Source organism: Protopterus annectens, chromosome 4.part1 (assembly GCF_019279795.1).
Source record: "Protopterus annectens isolate FY-2018-M chromosome 4.part1, PAN1.0, whole genome shotgun sequence".
Lineage (NCBI taxonomy): Eukaryota > Metazoa > Chordata > Ceratodontiformes > Protopteridae > Protopterus > Protopterus annectens.
This window is the reverse complement of record NC_056734.1, coordinates 891,620,456-891,645,558: the sequence shown is the minus strand read 5'-3', so window position 1 is coordinate 891,645,558 and position 25,103 is coordinate 891,620,456. Positions and strand designations below refer to the sequence as shown.

Genomic DNA, 25,103 nt, shown 5'->3' with positions numbered 1-25,103 from the left:
ACTTGCTAATAATACCTTGCGGTTGTTACTGGCTAGTGTTTTCCTTGTAGAGTACACTCTGGCTACATGGCATGCTGTGATTAGCATTTCTTTATGGCTTATTTCTAGTATGCTAGTTTGGGTTGCTCCGACAATGTTTATTTGACATTAGTTCTACCGGGTAATATATTCAGTGTCCTGACTACTGCAATTACTCAGCTGGCAGCATTTATACCTGTGTTATAGGACATATAGCTAGCAGGAACAGTAGCTTTTGCCGCCTAACGCTTGCATTGCTCTGCATTCCCACCATATCGCTCTCTCTCTTATCAGCTTTAGTTAGCTCCACTCACTACACCTGGCGCTCAGACTGCTAGTTTTAATATGTAATTATCACTAGACGTCGCTCTATCTCGTTGGGATTGTTAGTGTTTTGCAGTACATTTTAGCGTTCTTTTTTAAATCAGCTTTAGTTAGCTCCACTCACTACACCTGGCGCTCAGACTGCTAGTTTTAATATGTAATTATCACTAGACGTCGCTCTATCTCGTGGGATGGTTAGTGTTTTGTAGTACATTCTAGCGTTGTTTTTTAACTGGTTAGTGCTTTGTAGTACATTTTAGCGTTGTTTTTTAACTGGTAGAGGATTCCTCTGATAGCGTTTACTTCGCTGGTGGGTCCTAGCACGTGGTCAGCATTGCGCAGATAGTAAAACGATCTACTTGGCTCTATCCAATTATTTTACATACATCTACATACACTCTTCCCTTGTTCATAAAGGGCAAGGCTGAGTGATTATTTAGTATGTACAAGTTATTGTATTTTGTATTTTTACCTTAGTATGTTGTATATGTACTTTACGATAACTTGACATGTTTTAGAGTCTATTTTGATGCTAGATTGATGTTCTTCTTCTTTTCTTAGAGTTTTTTGATTTAATACAATTCTAAAGGTGACTATAGCCTTGTATTTGCTACCTGTGTATTAATATACTTTACTAAGGTCTATTGCCAGTTTGTTTTTGCTCATCTGAAGTTATTAGCCTAATCTTAGTGCCAGTTAGTCTAAATGTATACTTTGTGTTTTTCAAAGAAATGTTGAATTGTGAATGACCTCTTTGCATGTTTATACTTAGATCTGTCTTTTTTGAAACTGTAATCCCTTTTTAATTCCCTCCTTCTAATCTTTTTTCCCCCTAGCAATCTCTCCTGAACATTTATTAAGGGACTTGTCTGCTCCTAAGGACCCCTGAACCACCTCAAGCCTTACCTAAGTGGCCATCCACTATCTTCTGCTGCCCTGTGCTCCCACCTGGTTGCACTGAAGTTGCTAAGTATGTTATTACACCTGACCCATTTTTGAAGGTGTATATGTATATTTCAGACTGTAATTACACCTTTTTAGGCTTTTTGTTTGCCTCTGGGTCTTGTAAGCCAGCAGCCAGTCCCCCCCTCCCTCCCTCCCTGAATTTAGCCTCCTGCATGATCTGTCCCTTGCTACCTACCTTTTCTTTCCACCTGTGGTTCCTTCTCCTTGGCTACCTGCCACTACTTCCACTTTTGCCCACTAGGTACCAGTGATCACTAGGCTTGGTGCCTTTAATCTTTCCCCTATCCTCTCTCAGTCTCTGCTCATAGAACTCACTTTCTCTTCTTCCCTTTTCATTCTGGGCCTACTTAGCCTACTTTCTCCCCCTCTCGATCTCACTTTCTGCTTCTAGGCTTCACCCTCTTTTCTCTTTACTACCTTGACTTTTAGTGCCCCATACCAGCTACTCACTTGCTTCACTATCTTTCCCTGTGTCCTGCTGCTCACTGATTGTCTCCACTCACTCTGTCTATCTAACTATCTCTGAAGGAAAAATTCCTTCCATATGGAAAATATCTCATATAATTCCTCTACACAAAGGGGGCTCCTCTACTGAACTCTCAAACTTTCGCCCTATTGCCTTACTCTCCCCATTAGCTAAAATTATGGAAAGATGTATACATAAACAACTTCTTAACTACCTTCTGCAAAACAATCTTCTAGCTAACTGTCAACAATGTTTTAGACCTTCTCACAGCACCACAACTGCCCTCCTTTCCTTCTCTGACGCTATAAATAATAATAGGAACAAAAATCTTTTCTCATCAGCACTATTCCTAGACCTGTCAAAAGCCTTTGATATGGTTAATCATAATATTCTCCTTGACAAGCTACATCACTATTCTCTTGGTTCACAAGCTCTTCAATGGTTTAAGAGTTATCTCCAAAACAGGCAACAAGCAGTGCTATGGGATAACAACCTTTCTTCCTTACTCCCAGTAAACATTGGGGTTCCACAAGGCTCAATCTTAGGTACCCTTCTTTTTTCTTTATTTATCAATGACCTGCACTTGAACATCCCCCAAGCCATCTGTATTCAATATGCTGATGACTCAACTCTAATCTGCGCTACTAATAATGTTTCCTCCCTCCAGTCCCTTACCCAAGCAGTCTTCCATAACGTAGAGAGATGGTTTATGGAACACTCCCTCCTTCTCAATGCCAAAAAAACAAAACTTCTTCTCTTTACTCCTACACACAAATCTCCAACTCCTTTCTTCACTACCTTCTCAAATAATGCAACCTGTATTAACCCAGATATGACCACTCGCCTGTTAGATGTTACTATTGACAACCATCTTAATTTTGATGACCATATTAACAATACCATTAAATCAGTTAACAAAAAGATAGGTTCTCTCTACAGAATTAAACCCTTTCTTACCCCTGCAGCCAGAAAAACCTTGGCCCAGACCCATCTGATCTCTACCCTTTTCTATGCCTCTGCTATATATACAAACTTATCTAAATCCAACCTTACCAAACTATCCACCTGTTACAATAGTATAACTAGATTCATTACTGCTAACCCCTTCAGAACTCATCACTGTCACAACCTCAAGCAACTAGACTGGTTAGAGCTAAATAACCACATACTCTATCAACAGCTACTTATCACTCATAAGGCTCTTTTCTACCCTGATGCTACCCCTAGCCTCAAAAAACTAATTTCACCATATAAAAACCTATCCACACTACGCTCTGCTAACAAACTCCTTGTGGCCTTAAATAAATCATATAATAAAGCTGGGGATGCATTATTCTCTAACTCTGTCGGGAAATTCTGGAATCAACTCCCTTATGAAATAACTAACCTTGACTCTACATCCCACTTCAAAAGACACATCAAAGAATATCTAAAATCCCGGTGGTTATGCCCTTGTGCTAACCCTGACTGAAATGATTTCATTATTTCCCAAGTTCCCCCTCTCCTTACGGGTCCTCGAATAATAGGTTTAATTATTGACTGTTTTATCCTTGATACTGACTCTATCTTAGCATTCTAGTTTATTGTCACATATGTTTTTCCGACCTGTGTACTGCTTATCTATCTTTTATTTAATCTAACTTCAGAATATTCTATACCACGTATTTTACTTTTATCTGACTTTTTCTCTATTGTCATACTTTGGTCAGTGTTAGTTTTTCAGAATTGCTATATAAGTCTACACTGGTACTTTTGTATTATGTTTATTTTGGTCTCTTGTAATAATTGTATTACTGCAGTATTTGAGCTTTTCTCCCCGGGCCTCTACTGAAAACGGATATATGTCCAGTAAGACTAGCCCGGTCAACAAATGTAAAATAAATAAAATAAAAATAAAAAATAAATAAATAATATTGTTAAAATCATGTTGAACACAGGGAACTGTTCTGGCAAATCAAGTTAGAGGCAGGAAAACCCCCGGGGCTGAATGACTATATATGTATTAGTAGTGTTCTCAAACTGAGGTCAGCGAAATTATAAAAAAGTTGTCACAAGTTTAAAACTAAATAACATACCTATCACAACGTAACCCATTCACTGTGGAAATACCATAATAATGATGAACTTGGATATTTTTACATGTGTTCAACATGATTTTACTGGGTGCTGAGTCGAATGGACTGCACTGTGATTAAAAGTTTCTGCTTCCAGCTGTGGATTCTTGATTTGTATCCTGTTTTTGCATGGTGGAGTTTTCGGCTAAAAGTATATATCTGACCTATTGTTTCTGTTAGCTTGGATCTGGTCTGAGTCTTTAAAATCAGCAAAAATATTCTTGGCCCACCAAAAAATATGCATATATAGATATACGTAAACACACACACACACACACACACACACACACACACACACACACACACACACACACACACACACACACACACATTATTATGCTATCTATTTCAAATGTAAAAAACTTCTCCTCTCAAATAGTCAACTGCAAAAGATCATTCACATCAGTGATCCTGCTCCTAAAAATACAAAAATAAACAAAAGGTATCACTACAAGACAAATTATAAGCTATCTAGCCTATACTTTAAACTGGACAATCAAAATCACTAAAATACTTTGACATGGAGGAAGGTTCATCCTCCACACCCCCTTATTTAAATATATCAACTTCTCGATCACAAATAGCCCTAAATAGCACAATCCATTCCCTCACAAAACTCAGTCATTCAAATATTCAACCCAAAGTATGCCATATATAAACACAAACACACACACACACATTTTATATATGTATATATATATATATATATATATATATATATATATATATGTCGACAGTTCATATGATCGACTGTTTATTTGGTCGACAGTTTATTTGATCGACAAGCATTTGCCCCCTTCCCCAATGTTGTGTGACCCTGGAATTGATATATATAGTTAGGGGGGGTATGGGGGGTGTGGGGGGCGAAGCCCCCCACCTAAAATGCTTGTCGATCAAATGAACTGTCGACCAAATAAACAGTCGATCATATGAACTGTCGACCAAGTCATATAGACCCATATATATATATATATATATATATATATATATATATATATATATATATATATATGTGGGGGCACTGAGCGGCCTGTTTGTCCCTAGAGGAGTGGTTCCAGCCAGAAACTTGTAGTGTATTGGCCATTTTGGGTCAATTCCTAGCTCTTTTCAGCCCCCTGTAATAAAGCCCGCTTTAGCGCGCTTTTTCGCTTGTATTCAACTCAACACAGCTCCTCGTGGTGTCCTGCAGAGTTGTACAAGCAGCAGAGAGCAAAAGAGTGTCTTTTTCCTGATTTAAGTATTTTTTTCTGGCTTTTTGATTATTTACTGCTTAGCGACTGCATTTTCGCCTGTTTATACAGCTCTGCATTCTATTTAAACTGTTTTTGTGTTGATTAACTGTTTTGCACTTTTAAAAAAAGTTATTTGTTGCTTAATTTTACCTGTAGGCTAACACACTCAAGTGCGCTAGCCGTTTAAAAGCATTTATAGCATTTAGTGTCTGTTTTTCCTCTGTTTTCTGCAAAAAAAAAAAAAAATCTTGTTTTCCTGCCTTACTGAACTAGAATAGTCCAGTCTTCAGAGTTTGCTGATCTCTGGGCTTTGGCTTGGTTCCTGTGCTATTCCATATCCTTATTTGGATAAAGGGAAACTTCTTTGTTCACCAGTGGGAGTGGGGAGCACTGAGCAGCCTATTTGTCCCTAGAGCAGTGGTTCCAGCCAGAAACTTGTAGTCTATTGGCCATTTTGGATCAATTCCTAGCTCTTTTCAACCCCCTGCTATAAAGCCCACTTTAGCGCGCTTTTGCGTGATTTAGAGCGGAGTTGCCCATAGAGCACCATCGGGCAGCGCCAGTTAAACAAGGTTAAACTATTTCTGGCTCCGTAAAGTCTGCTCTTCAATTTTTCCCTTAGAACTTCTCTACTTGCAATCTAAACAGTCTATTCTCTATCTCAAAAGCTCAGCACTTGCTCCTAAAGCATTTTTATATAGGTAAAGTACTTGTATACTAAACAAAGTACTACATTAGCCTAGAATCCCCTTGAGTACCCATTTCCCTATAGGTCCCTTCTGACTCAGTTACACAGCAAACTTTTTCACTTTTTCTAGCATGTCGAAGGGTCAGTTGCTAGCGTCCTCTCCTGTTCAGCTGGTGAATCTGGGCATCTTGAGGCAATGTTACAATTGCCTCATGTACACAGACAACCCACTCCTTCTCCCACAAAACACAAATACATGTGAGAGATGCAACTATATAGCCAAACTGGAGGCTGAGCTCTCTCAACTCAGGACTGGCAAGACCAGACAGGAGGAGAAGGAAACCACGCACACCACAAACCCAGTTTCACATAGAACTATCACAACTGCAAAACAAACACATAAACACACAAAGACATACTCGGAGGCACTGATCAAAAATCTACCAAAACTACAGAGGCCTCCAAAGCAGACACCCAAGCAACTGCCACCTCAAGACATAAGACATGCAACACATAGTTCTCAAAGTCAGTGTGCTAAACAGTCACAGCCCTTAAGGCAAAACACAATGCCAGACACACTTGTTATAGGTGACTCCATAGTTAGACACACTGATGTCCCACTCATCAGACTGAACAAGGGAAAGATCACAGTAAGCTGCCTGTCAGGCGCTAGAATCCGCCACATAACACAAGCACTCAGGTCACTCCACAGCAAGTACAAGTATGACTCAGTCATTGTCCATGCCGGTGTGAACGACCTGAGACGTACCTCCCTGGACTACATGAAAAGAGACATAGAGGAGCTCTCAGATTATGTAGCCCAGGCCGGTATGACCCTGACCCTGAGCAGTATCCTACCCTCACCAAGAATGATGCCACAATACAGAGACAAAATGATCAGCTTTAATAATTGGCTTAATTACTGGTGTCATTCTAAGGGGATCCAATGTCTGTCTGCCTGGGATGACATGCTTGACAAGCCATGCTGCTTCGCAAGGGACGGCTTGCACCTGTCACCCTGGGCTTCCGGATATTGGCAAAGGCTCTTGCCACCCCATAGTGCCTTTTTAGGCAAGGCTCAAATGATAAACCTACCGCCCTAGAAAACAAAAATGGAGAAAAACTAAGGGTAATACTGCTCAATGCCAGAAGTCTAAACCTCAAGATGCACGCCTCAAGCCCTCCTCAGTATGGAGAACATCGATGTCTGTGCTGTGACTGAAACCTGGTTCAAGGCTCCTGAGAGCACCCCAGCACTATCAGGTTATACCTCATATCATGCGCCCGCCCCAAAATCCGGACCGAACCACAAAAGGAGGGGGAGTATCCATATTCATAAATGATACCCACACCTCCAGGTTAGTGGCAACGCACTAAGCATCGGAGACCATCCAGGTGCAATTAACCATAGGTAAAACTGCCCTACAGTTTGTAACATGCTACAGACCACCTTCTCAAACTCAGGAAACCCACACAGCCTTCCTGAAGACACTGGAGAGTATGAATGTCTCTCCAAACACCATCATATTGGGTGACTTCAACTACCCAAACATAGACTGGGAACATTACTCAAGCCCCAACACCCTAGCCCAAAGGTTCCTTGAGTTCATAAACTCAAATGCTATGGAACAACTAGTCACTATTCCCACAAGAGGAGAAAATATACTAGACCTGATCATCACAAACATGGGGACAAAATGCTCCACATCGGAAGTATATCCCTCATTGGTGAGATCAGACCATAAATTAATCTCACTGGAGATCCACATCCCGCCCCCACCCCAGCAAAAGACCACAGTGAAGAACTTCTCAAAAGCAAACTTCACACTTCTTAAGACTGGAGTGGTATCCTTCAAGGCCCCCGAGCCAGTGGAAACCACAACCCATGCTGCTGAAACCCTTACAAATGCCTTCTACGAGCACCTCCAGGAATGTATGGATCAAGCAATCCCTAATAAAATCAAGACCCTTTCCACCAAAGGCAGGCGCCCGGTCTGGTGGACTCCAGCCATAAACAAACTCTACAACAAGAGGAGAAAGCTACTACATGACAGAGCAAAATCCCTAAATGGGAAGGAATCTCTGATCAATACTAGCAAAAAACTACGATCACTCATAAAATCATCCAAGGCCAACTTTGAGAGAAAAATTGCTAATGACACAAAAGACAATCATAAAGCCTTCTTTAGCTATGTTAGAAACCTGGGTGGAAACTCCCAGATATGCTCAGAATTAGTCCTAAATGATAAAAAAATCACTGAACCCACAGACATTGCCAACATACTGGCAGACAGGTTCAGTGCAAATTTCTCCCCTCCCTCCCCCGCAAAAGGAGAAATATCTATCCCACCAGAGTCTAGCCTCCCAAACATCTCAGATGCCCAGGTGTGAGCTGCTCTCTAAAGCAAAAACACAGCATCAATGGGACCGGACGGTGTCCCCGGCTGTGTGCTACGAACTCAATGAGGAACTAAACCCACACATAAGGCTGCTGTTTAATCTTAGCCTTACTACAGGATACGTGCTCCAAAAATGGTGTACGGCAACTGTGGTCCCACTCCACAAAGGCGGTGCTTCTACGGACCCTGAAATTACCGCCCCATAAGCTTGATGAGCCTTGTCTGCAAAGCTATGGAGAGGATCATAATGGAACTCATAAATAAAGACATTGGGGACCTACAGACACTGGATCCTACCCAATTTGGCTTTGTCAAGGGCAGATCCTGCCTCTTGAACTTGGTCGACTTTGTCGAAACAGTCACTAAGGCCATTGATGAGGGTAAGGCAGTTCACACAGCCTACCTTGACCTAGCAAAAGCGTTCGACACAATACCCCACTCGGGCATCATAGAAAAGCTCACCAGCTTAGATGTAAACCCATATGTCACAAGATGGGTTGCAAACTGGCTCAAGGACAGAACACACAGGGTTAGAGTTGCTGGTGCCATGTCAGACTCTAAGCCGGTCATGAGCGTTTTCCCACAGGGCTCAGTCCTGGGCCCCCTCTTGTTCGGCATTTATTTTTCTGAAGTGCAGGCAAACATAGGGGGATTGTGGCTGACAAAATTTGCAGATGACTGCAAACTGGGCACCATAATTGACACTCCATCAGACACAGACATCCTCCAGAAAGGTCTCATAGAAATAGATAACTGGTGCCAGAGCCATGGCCTTAAGCTAAATGCCAAAAAATGTATAGTCATACCCTTTGGGAAAAACAAGGTAACCCCTAATTACCACATAGGTGGTAATCCATTAAACACGGAAGAAGTTATCAGGGACCTGGGGACCCAAGTTGACAGTAACCTCTCTTTTGACACTCACATTGCCAAAGTGGTTAGGAAGACCTTCTACATTGCCCACCTGATCATGAAGGATTCACATCCAGATCAGGAGAGGTCATTGTACCCCTGTACTCTTCACTTATCAGACCAATGATTGAGTACAACGCCCCATTCGAATGTACCTTACCCGACACCTGCAGCAGTTGGAAAGACCCCAAAAGTTCCTCACCAAAAGGATAAAGGGGCTCAAACATATGTCATACGATGCCCGACTGAAGAAACTCCAGCTCTATTCAGTCGCATACCGTCTGCTCAGAGGTGATCTGTGCCTGACATACAAGGCCATGTCCAACCCGGAATTAATGGACATGCTCCACCTCAAAAAAATCCAAATCCACCAGAGCCACGAGAGCAAGAGACTTAAACCTCAACACGGATATAAATAGGATGTGCTGGAGGGACAGATTCATCACCCAGTGACTCCCTACACTATGGAACAGAATCTCAGTCCATGTGAGGCAGAGCCCCTCACTGACTCTGTTCAAGAGAAATCTTGACGAGTGGATGGGAGATCGTAGGTTTACCCCGGGAATCATCTCTGTATCACTGCTGGACAGAGGCACAGCAAACTAATGGGTATAGTATTCTCATCCTAAGGGGTGGTGAAAGCCACACACACTCTGGCTAGGCTTTTAAATGCCCTAGGGCAGATAGCCTAGTATGAACCTATGAACCTATAAACCTATATATATATATATACACACATATACATATACATAAATATATATATGCACATATACATATGCATACATATAGATTCATAGATTCATAGACTGTTATCAGGCTAATGACTCAAGGGGGGGTCTCTCTAAACCTAGCCAAGTATTCCCAAATGAATAATAATGACCTGCATCCAAACAGGACATTGAGGGCCAGACATTTATAAGCTACCTCTGTCCATAAGAGACATGGGTGTCAGGCTTTTTGTAAATTTCCTGTTCCCCATCCACTTGTCTAGGTTGTGCTTAAACTGGGTAACAGACAAACTCAGCTTCACATGGATGGGAAGCCTGTTCCATGGGAGGACCATTCTCTGGAACAGATATCTGTCTCTCTGGTGTGTTTTATTTATGTCACAGACAAAATTCAGGTCCCTAGACATTGTATTTTTGGTACTTTTTGACTTACAAATATGTAGGAGATTCATAAGTGTGGGGTTTTCTGGATGCTATGTAAGCCAGGCATAGATTACCTCTCAGCAATCTATAGGAAACTGAGTAGAAGGAAAGGCCTTTAAGGCACACTGCATAAAGCAGGTTTGTTATGCCTTGTATTCTTTTTGTAAGGAACCTTTGAGGTTACTCTAGTTGCTGCGTATACCTGGTCAGGTACATATCAAAGGGGCACTATACTCTATTATTGGTCTCATAAGGGCAGAGTACAGTGGAATAATGACCTATTTGGACTTAGATGCCATGCCCTTACTTATAAGTTGCGAAACATAAAAGGATTTCCTTGCTACTGTGGCTACATGGTAGTCGAAGATAAGGCTACTGTCTATGTGCGTACCTAGATCCCTGACCACTGGGCCAACTCTTAGGGATTATCAACATGGTAATTAGCCAAAACTGTTGATTTCCCAAAGTGTTTTAAGCTAGTAATGAGCTGCTTCCAATGCCCACTACAGAGGGTACACGGTTTGATTCCTTCCACCTTCACTTTCCCATGTGTGACTCTGAAAGAGTCATATACCCAGTCACTACTCTTTGGTCACCCATAAAATGGGACAACTGTGGGCTTATGTGGTCCACAAATAGGTTTTACACACACACACACACACACACACACACACACACACACACACACACACACACACACACACACACACACACACACACACACACACACACACACACACACACACATATATATATATATATATATAAATATATATATATATACACACATATATAAATAATGATATATATAGGTCTACTTGAAAAGACCGAAGGCCCAGTTACTCAAAGACAAAAAGACTGATAAAACATCACTGAATCTTCATTTAAACAACTCCTCACATAACCAACAATTTACCCAGGGAAACAAATCAGTCGGCTAACGTGGAAGTTTGTTATTTTGCCCACTATAGTGCAATCTCAGAGTTGGTATAATTAGTTGGAGATGGGTTTAGAGTGCTTCTGTGTGGTTTCTTATGATTGTTGACTGTCCGCTTCCTTTCCCCAGGTAAATTGTCAGTTATGTGATGAGTCATTTAAATGAAGTGTTGTTATCTCTGTCTATACATCTTTGGATAAGTGGGCTTTTGTTCTTTTCAAGTAGACCCATATATAAGTCATTCGTACCTACTGTTTTTCTTTCATTCACAGCTACCTTTGACAAAATGTTGCAGAACCATATATAAACATATACATATATAAACACTTTATTGTGTCTCCCATATAGTCTCGTTGGAAAAAAGCTCAATTTCTCTTAATCTGTGTTCACATCTTCTGCCTTCTATATCCTCCTTATCCTCCTTGTGACCATTATTTAGACTTTCTCCAGTAGCATAGCATCTGCTCTTTTGTATAGCCTATATAACATCATACAGTACTCACTCAAAAAGTAAAAGAAACACAAACCAGTAACAGGAAAACTCCACAAGCAAATACCAGCGTTGCTCAGCTTTCAACTGTAATGTCAGAAGTAGCAGAAGTAAATCCCAACTGGAACAATAGAAAAAGCAGATGCAATCTTCAATAAGCAACCCAGTTAGTACGATAAATCCTTTATTTGGACAAAAAGACAAGCTCAAAACAAGCGCTTTCGCCTGGTTGTACCAGGCTTTGTCAAGTTCATTAACACAAATAGTTCCAAGTCTTTTATAATCTTGAAAGTTGATCATGTGATCTTAATAACTTAATTGATTAATTGTGAAGTTGCTAGGTAAATTACTGACCTTAAATGGAAATAGTACAAATTTTGTTAAAGAAATAAAAATATAATGTTCAGCCTAAGAATAAAATCCATCCTAAAAATAAAGCGTGTAAAAATATATATATATGTTTAAAACCGTTGCAAGCATTGCAAAAATTCATAAAAATATGTGTTTGTTAAAAAAGGAGATAGAATTTATTAAACCCTTGCAATGCACTGACAGCTGTTGAATAAAACTGCTGTCTTCCTGCTAAAGCAATGCAGAACTTCAATTTTAATGAGGTTGACCAAAGTCTATCCTGAATTGTGAACACTGTGGAAAATAATTGTTTAGTATGTCCATACAATTCTTTCGACAGTGGGGGTAATGTTAACCAGTGTGACTTTTATGCATGTCCATGCTACTGTATTATAACTTGTCTCTGTTGATTTTTAAAACACTAATGAGACTGATAGTATCATTTAAACCTGGGGGTTTGGTTACATTTAGCTTCAGTTGCCAAATAAGCTCTCTGTTTTCAAGCCGGGTTTCCCAATCTCCACCTCTAGGGTCATGGGGAACCTGTTCAAGTACAAAAACTTTAATTGCATGTTTGTGCAACTCAAAGAATGTTTGTAAAAGGCGTTGGTGTCTCTTTTCTTCTCTATGTCATAGAGATGCTCATAAATCCTCCTTTTGAGCATCCCCTCGGTCTTTCCTACATAGAAACTAGAACATGTCACACAAACGCCTAAATAAACCACTCCCTTGGTTGAACAAGTATATCTGCCATAGGAACCCAGTTTCAACTTTCTAGAAGGCAAATAAAAGCATTCCTCTCCCAGAATGTAGGCGCATTGATTACAAGCCCCACATTTATAAGTACCATTCTTCGTGGGGGCATAGCCTGCGCTTCTGGAACTCATGTTGTTTGTTTTGTGCTCAAACATGCCCTTTAAATTAGTGTCTCTTTTCCTAGTGAAGCCTACCCTATCTGGTAGGTATTGGTTAATGTCGTTATATAAAGCTAAAATGGGCCAGTACGTAAGAATGGTATTTTCCACCAAGCCTGAATCCTTATTGTAAGTATAAACAAAGTTGTTTTTTAAATGTTGTTGTTGATCTGCAGAGGAAGAAGGTGTGGGCAACCCTTTTCCTAGAAGTGGTGGGTACAATGATTCCCTTTTAGTAAGTATTTCTGATGCTAAAGATTTAATAAGTTTAAGTGGGTACCCTCTCTGTAAAAACAGTGCCATCAAGGTGTCAACCACTTCCAGGAAGAGTTCCAAGGTGCTAGACATCCTTGAGGCGTGTATCAGTTGCCCCTTTACGATTCCTTTTTTAGTGTAATGAGGATGCCAACTATTATAGTGTAGGAAAGTGTTGGAATAAGTGCTCTTTCTGTAAATTCGTGTTTGAAATCGCCCAGCCTCTATGTCCTTACTAAGAAGAATATCTAAGTAATGCAGTGAAGAATCACTGATTTCATAGGTAAAGGCTAAAAATTCGGTGGTTGAATTTATATAACGGAAAAAGTCCATAAAACTTTCCTTGTTGCCTTTCCATAAAATACAGATGTCATCAAGGTAACGTTTGTAAAACAATATGTATTCCTTCCATTCCGAAGAATGAATGAATGTCTTTTCCCATCTGTAAAGCACAATGTTGGCATATGAAGATGCGCAGGATGCACCCATGGCCACCCCCTTCTTCTGTTTAAAGATCTCACCGTTAAAATAAATGAAATTGTTTAACAAAACCGTTTCCATGAAATCAACTATAAGATTGATCAAGCTGTTACTAAGATTCGATTCACTGGCCAGAATTTCATTAAACCAGTCCAAACCTATATTAAGCGGAATGCTAGGAAACAGTTCAATAACATCTATAGTAACCATTAAAAGATTTGGTTCAAAAAGACTTGGAGTGATGCTACCAATAAATTCCCAGGAATCTCTGCAAATATGTGTGAAAGTGGAGATAAGTTGTTTAAGGTTATGATCTACAAAAATCCCTAAGGGCTCAGTAATGCTGCCTGCACCTGCTACTATAGGTCTAAACCTCAGGGGTACCAGACCCTTGTGTACCTTAGGTATTCCAAAAATAACCGGAATTTTTGGTTTGGGGACCGAGAGATAGTTATATAACTTTTCACTAATACCCCCTTGGTTGAGGTAGTCTTTTAACATGTAATGGATTTTAGAAAATGCAATATTTAATTCATTTCTCAAAATTAGTTCGTAGGTGTCGATGTCCTGTAAAATGTTGTGAATATGCATTTCATATTCTACATTATACATGAGGACTACCCCTCCCCCTTTGTCAGGTTTCATCACCCTAATGTCCTCGTTGTTTAAGTATTCTATCAGTTGGTGTAAATGAAAATCAAAATTACAAGGTACTTGCTTATAATACAAATTTTGGTTTTCTCTTAAAGCCTTTTCCACAAGGTCTTCAAAGATTTTGAGATTAGGGTGCGTGGGGGGGTTAAACGTACTCCGTCTGCTAATAGTGTGATCTATTCGTTTTTGACCTTTAAAATGAACAGCAAGGTTTAAGTTTAAGTTAAGAGAAAACCAAAATTTGTATTATAAGCAAGTACCTTGTAATTTTGATTTTCATTTACACCAACTGATAGAATACTTAAACAACGAGGACATTAGGGTGATGAAACCTGACAAAGGGGGAGGGGTAGTCCTCATGTATAATGTAGAATATGAAATGCATATTCACAACATTTTACAGGACATCGACACCTACGAACTAATTTCGAGAAATGAATTAAATATTGCATTTTCTAAAATCCATTACATGTTAAAAGACTACCTCAACCAAGGGGGTATTAGTGAAAAGTTATATAACTATCTCTCGGTCCCCAAACTGAAAATTCCGGTTATTTTCGGAATACCTAAGGTACACAAGGGTCTGGTACCCCTGAGGTTTAGACCTATAGTAGCAGGTGCAGGCAGCATTACTGAGCCCTTAGGGATTTTTGTAGATCATAACCTTAAACAACTTATCTCCACTTTCACACATATTTGCAGAGATTCCTGGGAATTTATTGGTAGCATCACTCCAAGTCTTTTTGAACCAAATCTTTTAATGGTTACTATAGATGTTATTGAACTGTTTCCTAGCATTCCGCATAATATAGGTTTGGACTGGTTTAATGAAATTCTGGCCAGTGAATCGAATCTTAGTAACAGCTTAATCAATCTTATAGTTGATTTCATGGAAATGGTTTTGTTAAACAATTTCATTTATTTTAACGGTGAGATCTTTAAACAGAAGAAGGGGGTGGCCATGGGCGCATCATGCGCATCTTCATATGCCAACATTGTGCTTTACAGATGGGAAGAGACATTCATTCATTCTTCGGAATGGAAGGAATACATATTGTTTTACAAACGTTACCTTGATGACATCTGTATTTTATGGAAAGGCAACAAGGAAAGTTTTATGGACTTTTTCCGTTATATAAATTCAACCACCGAATTTTTAGCCTTTACCTATGAAATCAGTGATTCTTCACTGCATTACTTAGATATTCTTCTTAGTAAGGACATAGAGGCTGGGCGATTTCAAATACGAATTTACAGAAAGAGCACTTATTCCAACACTTTCCTACACTATAATAGTTGGCATCCTCATTACACTAAAAAAGGAATCGTAAAGGGGCAACTGATATGCGCCTCAAGGATGTCTAGCACCTTGGAACTCTTCCTGGAAGAGGTTGACACCTTGGAGGTACTGTTTTTACAGAGAGGGTACCCACTTAAACTTATTAAATCTTTAGCATCAGAAATACTTACTAAAAGGGAATCATTGTACCCACCACTTCTAGGAAAAGGGTTGCCCTCACCTTCTTCCTCTGCAGATCAACAACAACATTTAAAAAACAACTTTGTTTATACTTACAATAAGGATTCAGGCTTGGTGGAAAATACCATTCTTACGTACTGGCCCATTTTAGCTTTATATAACGACATTAACCAATACCTACCAGATAGGGTAGGCTTCACTAGGAAAAGAGACACTAATTTAAAGGGCATGTTTGAGCACAAAACAAACAAAATGAGTTCCAGAAGCGCAGGCTATCCCCCCACGAAGAATGGTACTTATAAATGTGGGGCTTGTAATCAATACGCCTACATTCTGGGAGAGGAATGCTTTTATTTGCCTTCTAGAAAGTTGAAACTGGGTTCCTATGGCAGATATACTTGTTCAACCAAGGGAGTGGTTTATTTAGGCGTTTGTGTGACATGTTCTAGTTTCTATGTAGGAAAGACCGAGGGGATGCTCAAAAGGAGGATTTATGAGCATCTCTATGACATAGAGAAGAAAAGAGACACCAACGCCTTTTACAAACATTCTTTGAGTTGCACAAACATGCAATTAAAGTTTTTGTACTTGAACAGGTTCCCCATGACCCTAGAGGTGGAGATTGGGAAACCCGGCTTGAAAACAGAGAGCTTATTTGGCAACTGAAGCTAAATGTAACCAAACTCCCAGGTTTAAATGATACTATCAGTCTCATTAGTGTTTTAAAATCAACAGAGACAAGTTATAATACAGTAGCATGGACATGCATAAAAGTCACACTGGTTAACATTACCCCACTGTCGAAAGAATTGTATGGACATACTAAACAATTATTTTCCACAGTGTTCACAATTCAGGATAGACTTTGGTCAACCTCATTAAAATTGAAGTTCTGCATTGCTTTAGCAGGAAGACAGCAGTTTTATTCAACAGCTGTCAGTGCATTGCAAGGGTTTAATAAATTCTATCTCCTTTTTTAACAAACACATATTTTTATGAATTTTTGCAATGCTTGCAACGGTTTTAAACATATATATATATTTTTACACGCTTTATTTTTAGGATGGATTTTATTCTTAGGCTGAGCATTATATTTTTATTTCTTTAACAAAATTTGTACTATTTCCATTTAAGGTCAGTAATTTACCTAGCAACTTCACAATTAATCAATTAAGTTATTAAGATCACATGATCAACTTTCAAGATTATAAAAGACTTGGAACTATTTGTGTTAATGAACTTGACAAAGCCTGGTACAACCAGGCGAAAGCGCTTGTTTTGAGCTTGTCTTTTTGTCCAAATAAGGAATTTATCATACTAACTGGGTTGCTCATTGAAGATTGCATCTGCTTTTTCTATTGTTCCAGTTGGGATTTACTTCTGCTACTTGTGACATTACAGTTGAAAGCTGAACAATGCTGGTATCATACAGTACTCAATGTATGGTCTTACCAAAGCCCTGTATAGTTGGACCATTGCTTCTTAGGTTCAGGAATCTGTACACCTAAAGATACAAAACAGCACCCTTCTTACTATGGCTACTACTCTCTTTCTCTGCACGTGGTGTTGCTGTATTGATATGATAATAACTCCCTGCTTCTTTTCTGTTGTAGCTCCTTCATGTTGTTCTTCCCACACTGGTACCTTCTGTCTGAGTCATTGAGGCCCAAGTGCAGTACTATAAATGTATTTGCACTGAACCTGAAATGCTACCTTTCTGCCCACCTGGACAACATCATCACATCCTTCCTTAGGCTCCAAACCCCACCCACCCACACCCTTCATGCTATACTGCAGCTTCTATCTTTGTTTTATCAGCAGAGAGGACTTTCTTGTTCTCTTTTTCATCAGATATGTCTGAGAAAAGCAAACTGAGCATCAATGGGCCTAGAAGAGGCATCTGTATGATTCCATTGGTCAAATGCCTTACTGTTGAAGGCACCACAGTACTCTCTTGTCTGATTCTTTAGTCATCCCGTCTCTAGTTTCTCACTGTATAGCCCAGCCCAACCCCTGCAGTGTAGCTAGCAGTAGTCTGTGAAGGTTTTATTGAAGACTTTACTTATGTCAAGGTGAACCACATCAATTTGGCAATGCCTTGTCTTATTCTTCCAAAATTCTGTGAAAATTGAATAATTTTTGACTGACGGACCCTTCTAGCTATAAATCCATATTGGTTGTTGTTTTGAATGTTGTTGGCTTCCTGAAAAGCAACTAGCGTTATCTTCTAGATCTTTTTTTTTTTTGGGGGGGGGGGGGCTTCACTGTCATTGCTTTTATACTGACTGGTTTATAGTTCCCTAGGTTCTTTTTACCCTCCTCTGATAAAGGACAGCTACAAGTCTGACCCTCTAGTACTGTAGTACTTTTCTCCCTGGTAGTGACCCACAGACTGCCTCCATCATGAAATTGGTGAAAGTCATCCTCTGTCACTAGGCATTTTTAACCTGTAAAATACCATTCTCAACATATATATATTTATAGGGTAGATGATGCCCAGAGACAGAGTTGTAGTGGGGCTCAGTCACATATGATACTCCAGGATTTTGGATGATTGTATCCCTAAGTCCACCAGTGTAGTAGGTGCTGTTACCAACAGGTTGATCAAAAACTGGTGCAGTGAAGGGATTACCCCATCTGTTTGATGACATGCTATTCCTATTTGCCTGTACATCCTTATTACTGGCTAACGCAAATTCGCCAAGGCTCCAGTTCTGCCTGGGCTCTCCCTGCATATTTAAAAAAAAATTCCATAGAGAAGTGAACAAGCACACTAGCTAATGCCTGTCTTATCCCTAGTTAGCTCTGCTAATGTCCTGCCCTTTAACCAAACTCAAGTCATCTGGGTTATAATAAAGGCTTTATCTTTTTATATGTTGAATATTTTTAAAGGCAACTCCTCTGGCCCCAGTACCTTACCCTAAGTTACTGAAGTCAGATCTTTCTCCATGCCTTCTCTGTCTCTGTTTGTACTGTTGTCTGTCGACCTGCTCCCTCCATGTACACTTGCTTCCACTCTGCATTGTAGCCTCGCCTTCCTTGACTTGTAAATATTGAGGTGAAATATTCCTTCAGTACTTTGGCTTTCTCTACATCATTTACAGTTTACTTCACATGTTTTGCCTGCCCAGTGAGAACTCTCCCCTTTCAGTGAGATTAGCTAAAAAGGACTTTGTTTCCCTCCACAACCTCCACTTCGTCTTCTTTTTCTTCTTCTTTAACTGATGCGTCTGATGATCTAATTTCTTTCTTTCTTTCTTTCTTTCTTTTGTGCTTTCTTCCTTAGTTGTAGACAGCCTCCTAATCATCTCATATTTCTTTCTTCTTCCTATATAATAGCTCTTTGTCCATAACAAATGCTTCATTTGAATGTAAAGCCACATTAGCCTTCTCCTCCTCCTCTTGCCTTTTGTCTTTAGTCCTGCGTCCATAGCAGTAAGCAGTCTGATTTTAATCCAGGCCCATAACTTGTTTGTCTGACAGCACTGTGTTGTGAACTGACATCAAAGGGATTGCTAATCAATAACTTCACTTTGGTTTTTATCTTAAAGATGAGGTCCATAACAACACAAACAGCTAGTCAGTGGACATGCTTCACATTGTCATACCCATGGAAACATGTCTGCATTTGATGAAGCTACAAGTGAAAGGCAGTATTTTGGAAACCTTGCTGCTCGGAAGTGCTCTGTGCATAGTGCCATTTGCAGTGGAGCATTGTGTTTCCATGAATAAACAAGTCAACTCAAAAATGTGTACCTCTTTGTAAAATATATGTCTCTATGTATTAAACCACATAATTCACTGTAAGTTATTGTTTACTGACTCTGCATCTTGTTGATTCACAAACGTAAGTTGATGTGTACTCGGTGTCTGCTTCTACATGCATGTCACTCAACTAATTAGTGTTGTTTTTTGTTCAACTAGACAGGGACTGATAATGTCTTCAGACCTTGTTTAATTGATCTGGTTGGCATATAAAAATATGAATAATATAAAAAAACTTCATTGTAATAAAACTTGCTGTTGTGAAGCTAGGATGTGTTATAATTTACTGTAGTATATTATTCATGCCATTCTACATTCTCTATAGAAGAAAAAGGAACACATCTTCCTGGAGAGAAATGAAACTTGGATGGTATTTTAAAAAATATTGTATTATCCATCTGTGAAAAAATGTCTGTGACTATTTGTGCGCATGTATGTATGTATGTATCTCTGTATCTATCTATCCATTACAAATGTGTGTCATGTTTAATAACTCACTTAATTCTGTTATTGTAATGAGATAATTACTTAAAATTTCTGTATACACTCTATGCGAAACAGAAATCATTAAAAACCAGTTGCTAGTTGATTTTTCTATGATTAATACATTTAACGTCTTAACTTACCATGCTCAATTTCTAACTCTTTTTCTGCCATATTCTCAAAATCTCGAACAACAGATCTTGCTGCAAGTCGATGTAAAATGTCTTCCCAGCTGTCTTCCCATTTTCTTTTCTCCTTTTCTGTTGGGCCAGAATTAAACAGATAGTCCAGATTAACTGTCACTTCCCAGGAAACTGGCTTCCCACTAATCAGACCATGTATTTCTGACCGACACTGCAGAACTGGTTGTGTATTGTCTGAAAAATCAGGAGGGTCTTCTGCTGGGACTGGGGAGAACAGATACTGTGGGTCTGTAAATGTGTCCCAGTCCAGCTGAGAGGTAGAAAATACCAGACTACCTGTAAAATATAAACACAGAACACATTTCTCCATTTTGTAATTTTAAACAAAACCACATTTGATATTTATATACAATATATACATTTATTCTTCTTATAAACGTTCAAAGTGCCAACTGAATGAGACAATTCATATATTTAACTGCCTGGATAGTCATAAGATACCAGTCTGGCTGGTGGTTCAAAGGACTAGGCCTATGAGTTGTTTACAAGATGCTTCCTGTTCGCCAGTATTTGATTCTTTTTGTCTACATTTGCAAACTGTGGGACTCTGGTAAAATCAGTTCACTAGATGCTTTTCAGAGGTAAGTGGGAAAATGGGCTGGGCTCCTCAGTGGTCTCATAGGTTCATAGGTGTCTGCTAGGCTAATGACCACAAGAACCTTTTAAGCCTAGTCATGCATCCCAAATCTCTGACAAGTTCTGATACCCTTCATAAGTGTAAGCATGGGTCTGGGAGATTAACCATTTATAGGTATTAATCTTCCTTGCACTTCTCCTAGAATAAGTGTCTCCCTCCAAAGAAATGATCACATGCTTTCTCCAAATACCCAACTTAATTTCCCCACTTTGCTTTTTTACCATTTCTCTCATCCATTGCACAGTATGCAGGGGAATTAGTATGCCATTATTTATGTAAATAACAAACGTTGTTAACTAGTGGTTTCTGTTTGCTCTTTCATGTGTAAGATTTGCAGTATTCAGATTTTAGTGAATCCTTGCTCTCAAAAGTTTGAAACTTGAGTCATTTGATCTAAAATTGTTGATACAGCATAAATTAATTTTACTCCTAGTAACTCTGCATTGACTACAAATGATTTCTGATTGTGAAGATTGGGGTAGAGAAGGGATTATACTATATACATGAGTTTTAATTCTATTGTTAGTGTAGTATTGTCTATTTTAACACTATACATATCAGTTTTTTATATCATGATGTATGTATAATTTATTTTATATAAAATGGTTAGTTAGGTTTGTTTAGTATAGTAGTGTGTAATGTCTTTTTAAATATGTGGTCTGTAAGAGGTGTGGCTAATTAAGCGATTGCTTCTAACCACTTAAATAAAACTGTATTTTTATTGTTAATTTTTTCTGAGGAAGTTGCTTTATTGTGGCAACGAAAAGCGCTTCAATAAAACTTTTTAAATACTGGTGGGTCTGCTGTTCTGTTTCACTGCTGACTAGTGGTTTTCTTTGGTCTATTTGTATTTCCCAAGTTTGTAAGGGATGAAGGCTGCCAGACTAGTCAAATCTGGGTATTGCCATGGAGATTCTTTACATAACTATAGAAGGCCTTGTGGTTGTCTTTACTATCTGCTGCAATTCTGTTTTCATAGCTAGCTTTAGACGATTTGATGAGGGATCTCAATTTTTTTGTTGAGGCTGATAAGGGAGTTCTTCCAGTCTTGGGACTTCACCTTATTCTGCATCAGTTTCCTCCTTCTGTTGTAGAGTTTGTTTATGGCAGGGGGCCATCAGATTGGCTTCCTTTTTTTGGAGGAGAGCGTCTTTGTTCTATTGGGTATGGTGAGATCCATGCATTTGTGTACGTGTTTGTGCAGTGCATGGGTGTATGATTCAGTGGTCATGCAACTATTGTCCATTTGCATGGGTGCCACAAAGTTAGCCACCTTTGTTTTTAGGAGCTCAAAGATAGCTTTGGAGAAGTTTTTCATGGTGGTTACCTTTGCAGGGGTGGGTGGGAGGGATGTGGATTTCCATGGTGATTAGTTTGTGGTCGGATCTAACCAGGGAGGAGTTAACTATTGGTGTACAGCAATGGTCACCCACGTTAGTAATGACCAGGTCAAGGATGTTGCTATCTCTAGTGAGGGAAGAATGAGCTGGTCTAGGGCATTTGAATTAATGAATTCCAGGAATTGGTGGGCAAGTGTATTGGTACATGAGTAGTTTTACCAGTTAATGGAGGGGTAGTTGAAGTCGCCCAGTATGAGAGTGCTAGGTTGGACCCTAATATTCTCCAATGTGCTTAGGAATATGAAGTGTGAGTCTTGGGACATTGTTGAGGACCTATAGCAGGCTACGACCTGAATCGCTGTCTTACCCAATGTTAGCTGCACCTGAAGTATCTCTGATGCATTATGTTGGGCTACCAGTCTGGAGGTGTGCGCATCCTTTATGAATATGGAAACACCACCGCCTTTGGAGCTTTGGTCCAAGTTCTGCGGCCGAAAGGTGTGGAATGAGTTATAGCCTGGTAGTGCAGGGGTGCTTTCTGCTGCCTTGAACCAGGTCTCTGCTACAGCACAAATGTCGATGTTCTCCATTTTCAGATTTAGACTTCTAGCATTGAGCAGCATGACGCTCAGACTGCATTTGTTTGCAGCTGTTATGGTGGTAATTTAGTCTTTGGAACACCTCCTAAAAAAGGCACTATAGGGGTGGCAACAGCCTTGGCCAGTATCCGGAAGCCCAGGAGTGACAGATACAGGCTATCTCTGGCAAAGCATTGAGGTCTGTTAATCATGTCAACCCAGGCAGACAGATACTGGATCCCCTTAGAATGACACCAGAAACTTAGCCAATTGTTGAAATCGATAATGTTCTGCTTGTATCATTCAGGGTGATGGTAGGATGCTGCTCAGGGCTAGGGTCATACCTGCCTGGTCTACATAATCCGAGAGCTCCTCCATGTCTCTTTTCATGTAGTCCAGGGAGGTACATCTCAGGTCATTCACGCCCACATGTACAATGACAGAGCCATATTTGTACCTGTTGTTGAGGGACCTGAGTGTGTGCGTTATGTGGTGGATCCTGGCACCTGACAGGCAGCTGACTATTACTTTCTCCTTATTCAACCTAGTGAGTGGAACAGCAGCGTGCCTCACTATCGAGTCACCTATGACTAGTGTGTTGGGCATGCTGTTCTGGCTTAGGGGCTTTGGTTGAGTGGCACACTGTTTAGGAGAATTATGTGTCTTGTGATTAGTGTTGCATTGTGGTGTTTGAGTGCGTTTCTGCCTTGGAGGTCTCTGCTGTTTGGGTAGATTTTTATTGAGAGCCTTCACAAAGAGGGGTGTGTGGTTTGTGCTTTTATATGAAGGCAGTGCTGGTATGTGTTCTGGAGTGCTATGTGTTCTATGTGGTGTGGTGCAATAGTTGACCTTTTCCTCTTGACGAGCTGTTCCGGTCTTGGCTGATGAGTGCGTGGCTTCCAATTTGGATATATAAGTGCATCTTTCGCAGGTTTGAGTATTGGGAGGTAAGAGGAGAGGGTTGTTGGCATACGTGAGGCAGTTGCTACATTGCCTCAGGATGCCCAATTCACCAGGTTAATAGCTTTTGACTTGGTAAACTGGAAACATCTCTTGCTGGTTTTACACACATATTATTAATCTTCTTTATAATGATGGTTTTGCATATGTTAAAATATGTACTTTTACTTCTGTTTTACAAAATTTTAAAGGAACCAAACAAGGATCTCCTCTTTCACCTCTGTTTTTTACCCTAATAATGGAACCATATGCTACATTTCTCAGATCAAATATAGATATAAAGGTATTAACATAAATGATAATTTAAACCCTACAATTCAACTGTTTGCTGATGACATCCTACTGACATTAAATGACAAATGATAATTCGCTATCTGCAGTTTTCTTAGCAATGGATGTATTTCAAAGAAAATCTGGTTAACATTTAACAATGACAAAACAAAAAGCCTACCTGTAAATGCAAATAATAGAATCAAAAATAAATTTGTTAAATATATTGTTAAAGAAAAGAAAATTCATTATTTAGGAATACTTATAACAGATAACATTAACAATATAATAAATCATAATTATACTAATAGTATAAGTAATATAAAGTATCTAATAGGCAAATGGAATAACATTTTCTTCACTATGAAAGAGAGGTTATCTATAACCAAAATAATTATCTTACCAAAAATCTTAGATATTATACAATTGCTATCATAACCCCTCACAAAAAGTTGTATTAAAGAATTTAACACTTTCATTTTGAGATTTCTCTGGTATCTCAATAAACCAAGAATTGCTTTAAACCATCATAGGACAGACTGGGCAGCAGAAAGGATAGGGCTAACAGATCTAGAATTAATTCATTATCATCATCTATAAAAACAATATATCTTTGGATTAATAACACACAACTAGGTGGAAAGAGTTTTTTATGAAATCTTTTTTTTTATAAACTCTAAACATAGATATTCTAATAATTATTTCATACTAAATAACAGTCTACATTGATTATTAAAGGATTACCTTATAGGAAAAAGTCACCAAACAAGTGACTCCCATTTCATTTCTACTATATTAAACACTTTTTTTTTTAATTTTGTATATAGAAACCTTGCATATAAAGCATGGGTCTTCCTTATATTTCCTATGGCATATACCCAAAGTAACATCTCTACCTCAAAGTTAGAGACAGTGATCACATTTAAAAAAAAAATCTGCTATATTGGTTTCAGATGAAAAGCTACATTCTGTTTATTATATTAAGAACAAATATAATTTAGATAAAGACGTGGATAGATGGACAATCCTGCAGACA

General features: G+C 39.2%; 1 protein-coding gene across 2 annotated transcripts in view; it reads right to left on the bottom strand.

The window, feature by feature from the left end:
* Positions 1–25,103, bottom strand: part of VWA5B2 (von Willebrand factor A domain containing 5B2) — a 1,682,718-nt gene that overhangs the window by 171,559 nt on the left and 1,486,056 nt on the right. For both annotated transcript variants that reach the window (XM_044070629.1, XM_044070630.1), the window contains one exon: positions 20,223–20,558. In XM_044070629.1, the coding sequence (XP_043926564.1) occupies positions 20,223–20,558 (336 nt within the window). The remainder of the gene's footprint in view (positions 1–20,222; positions 20,559–25,103) is intronic.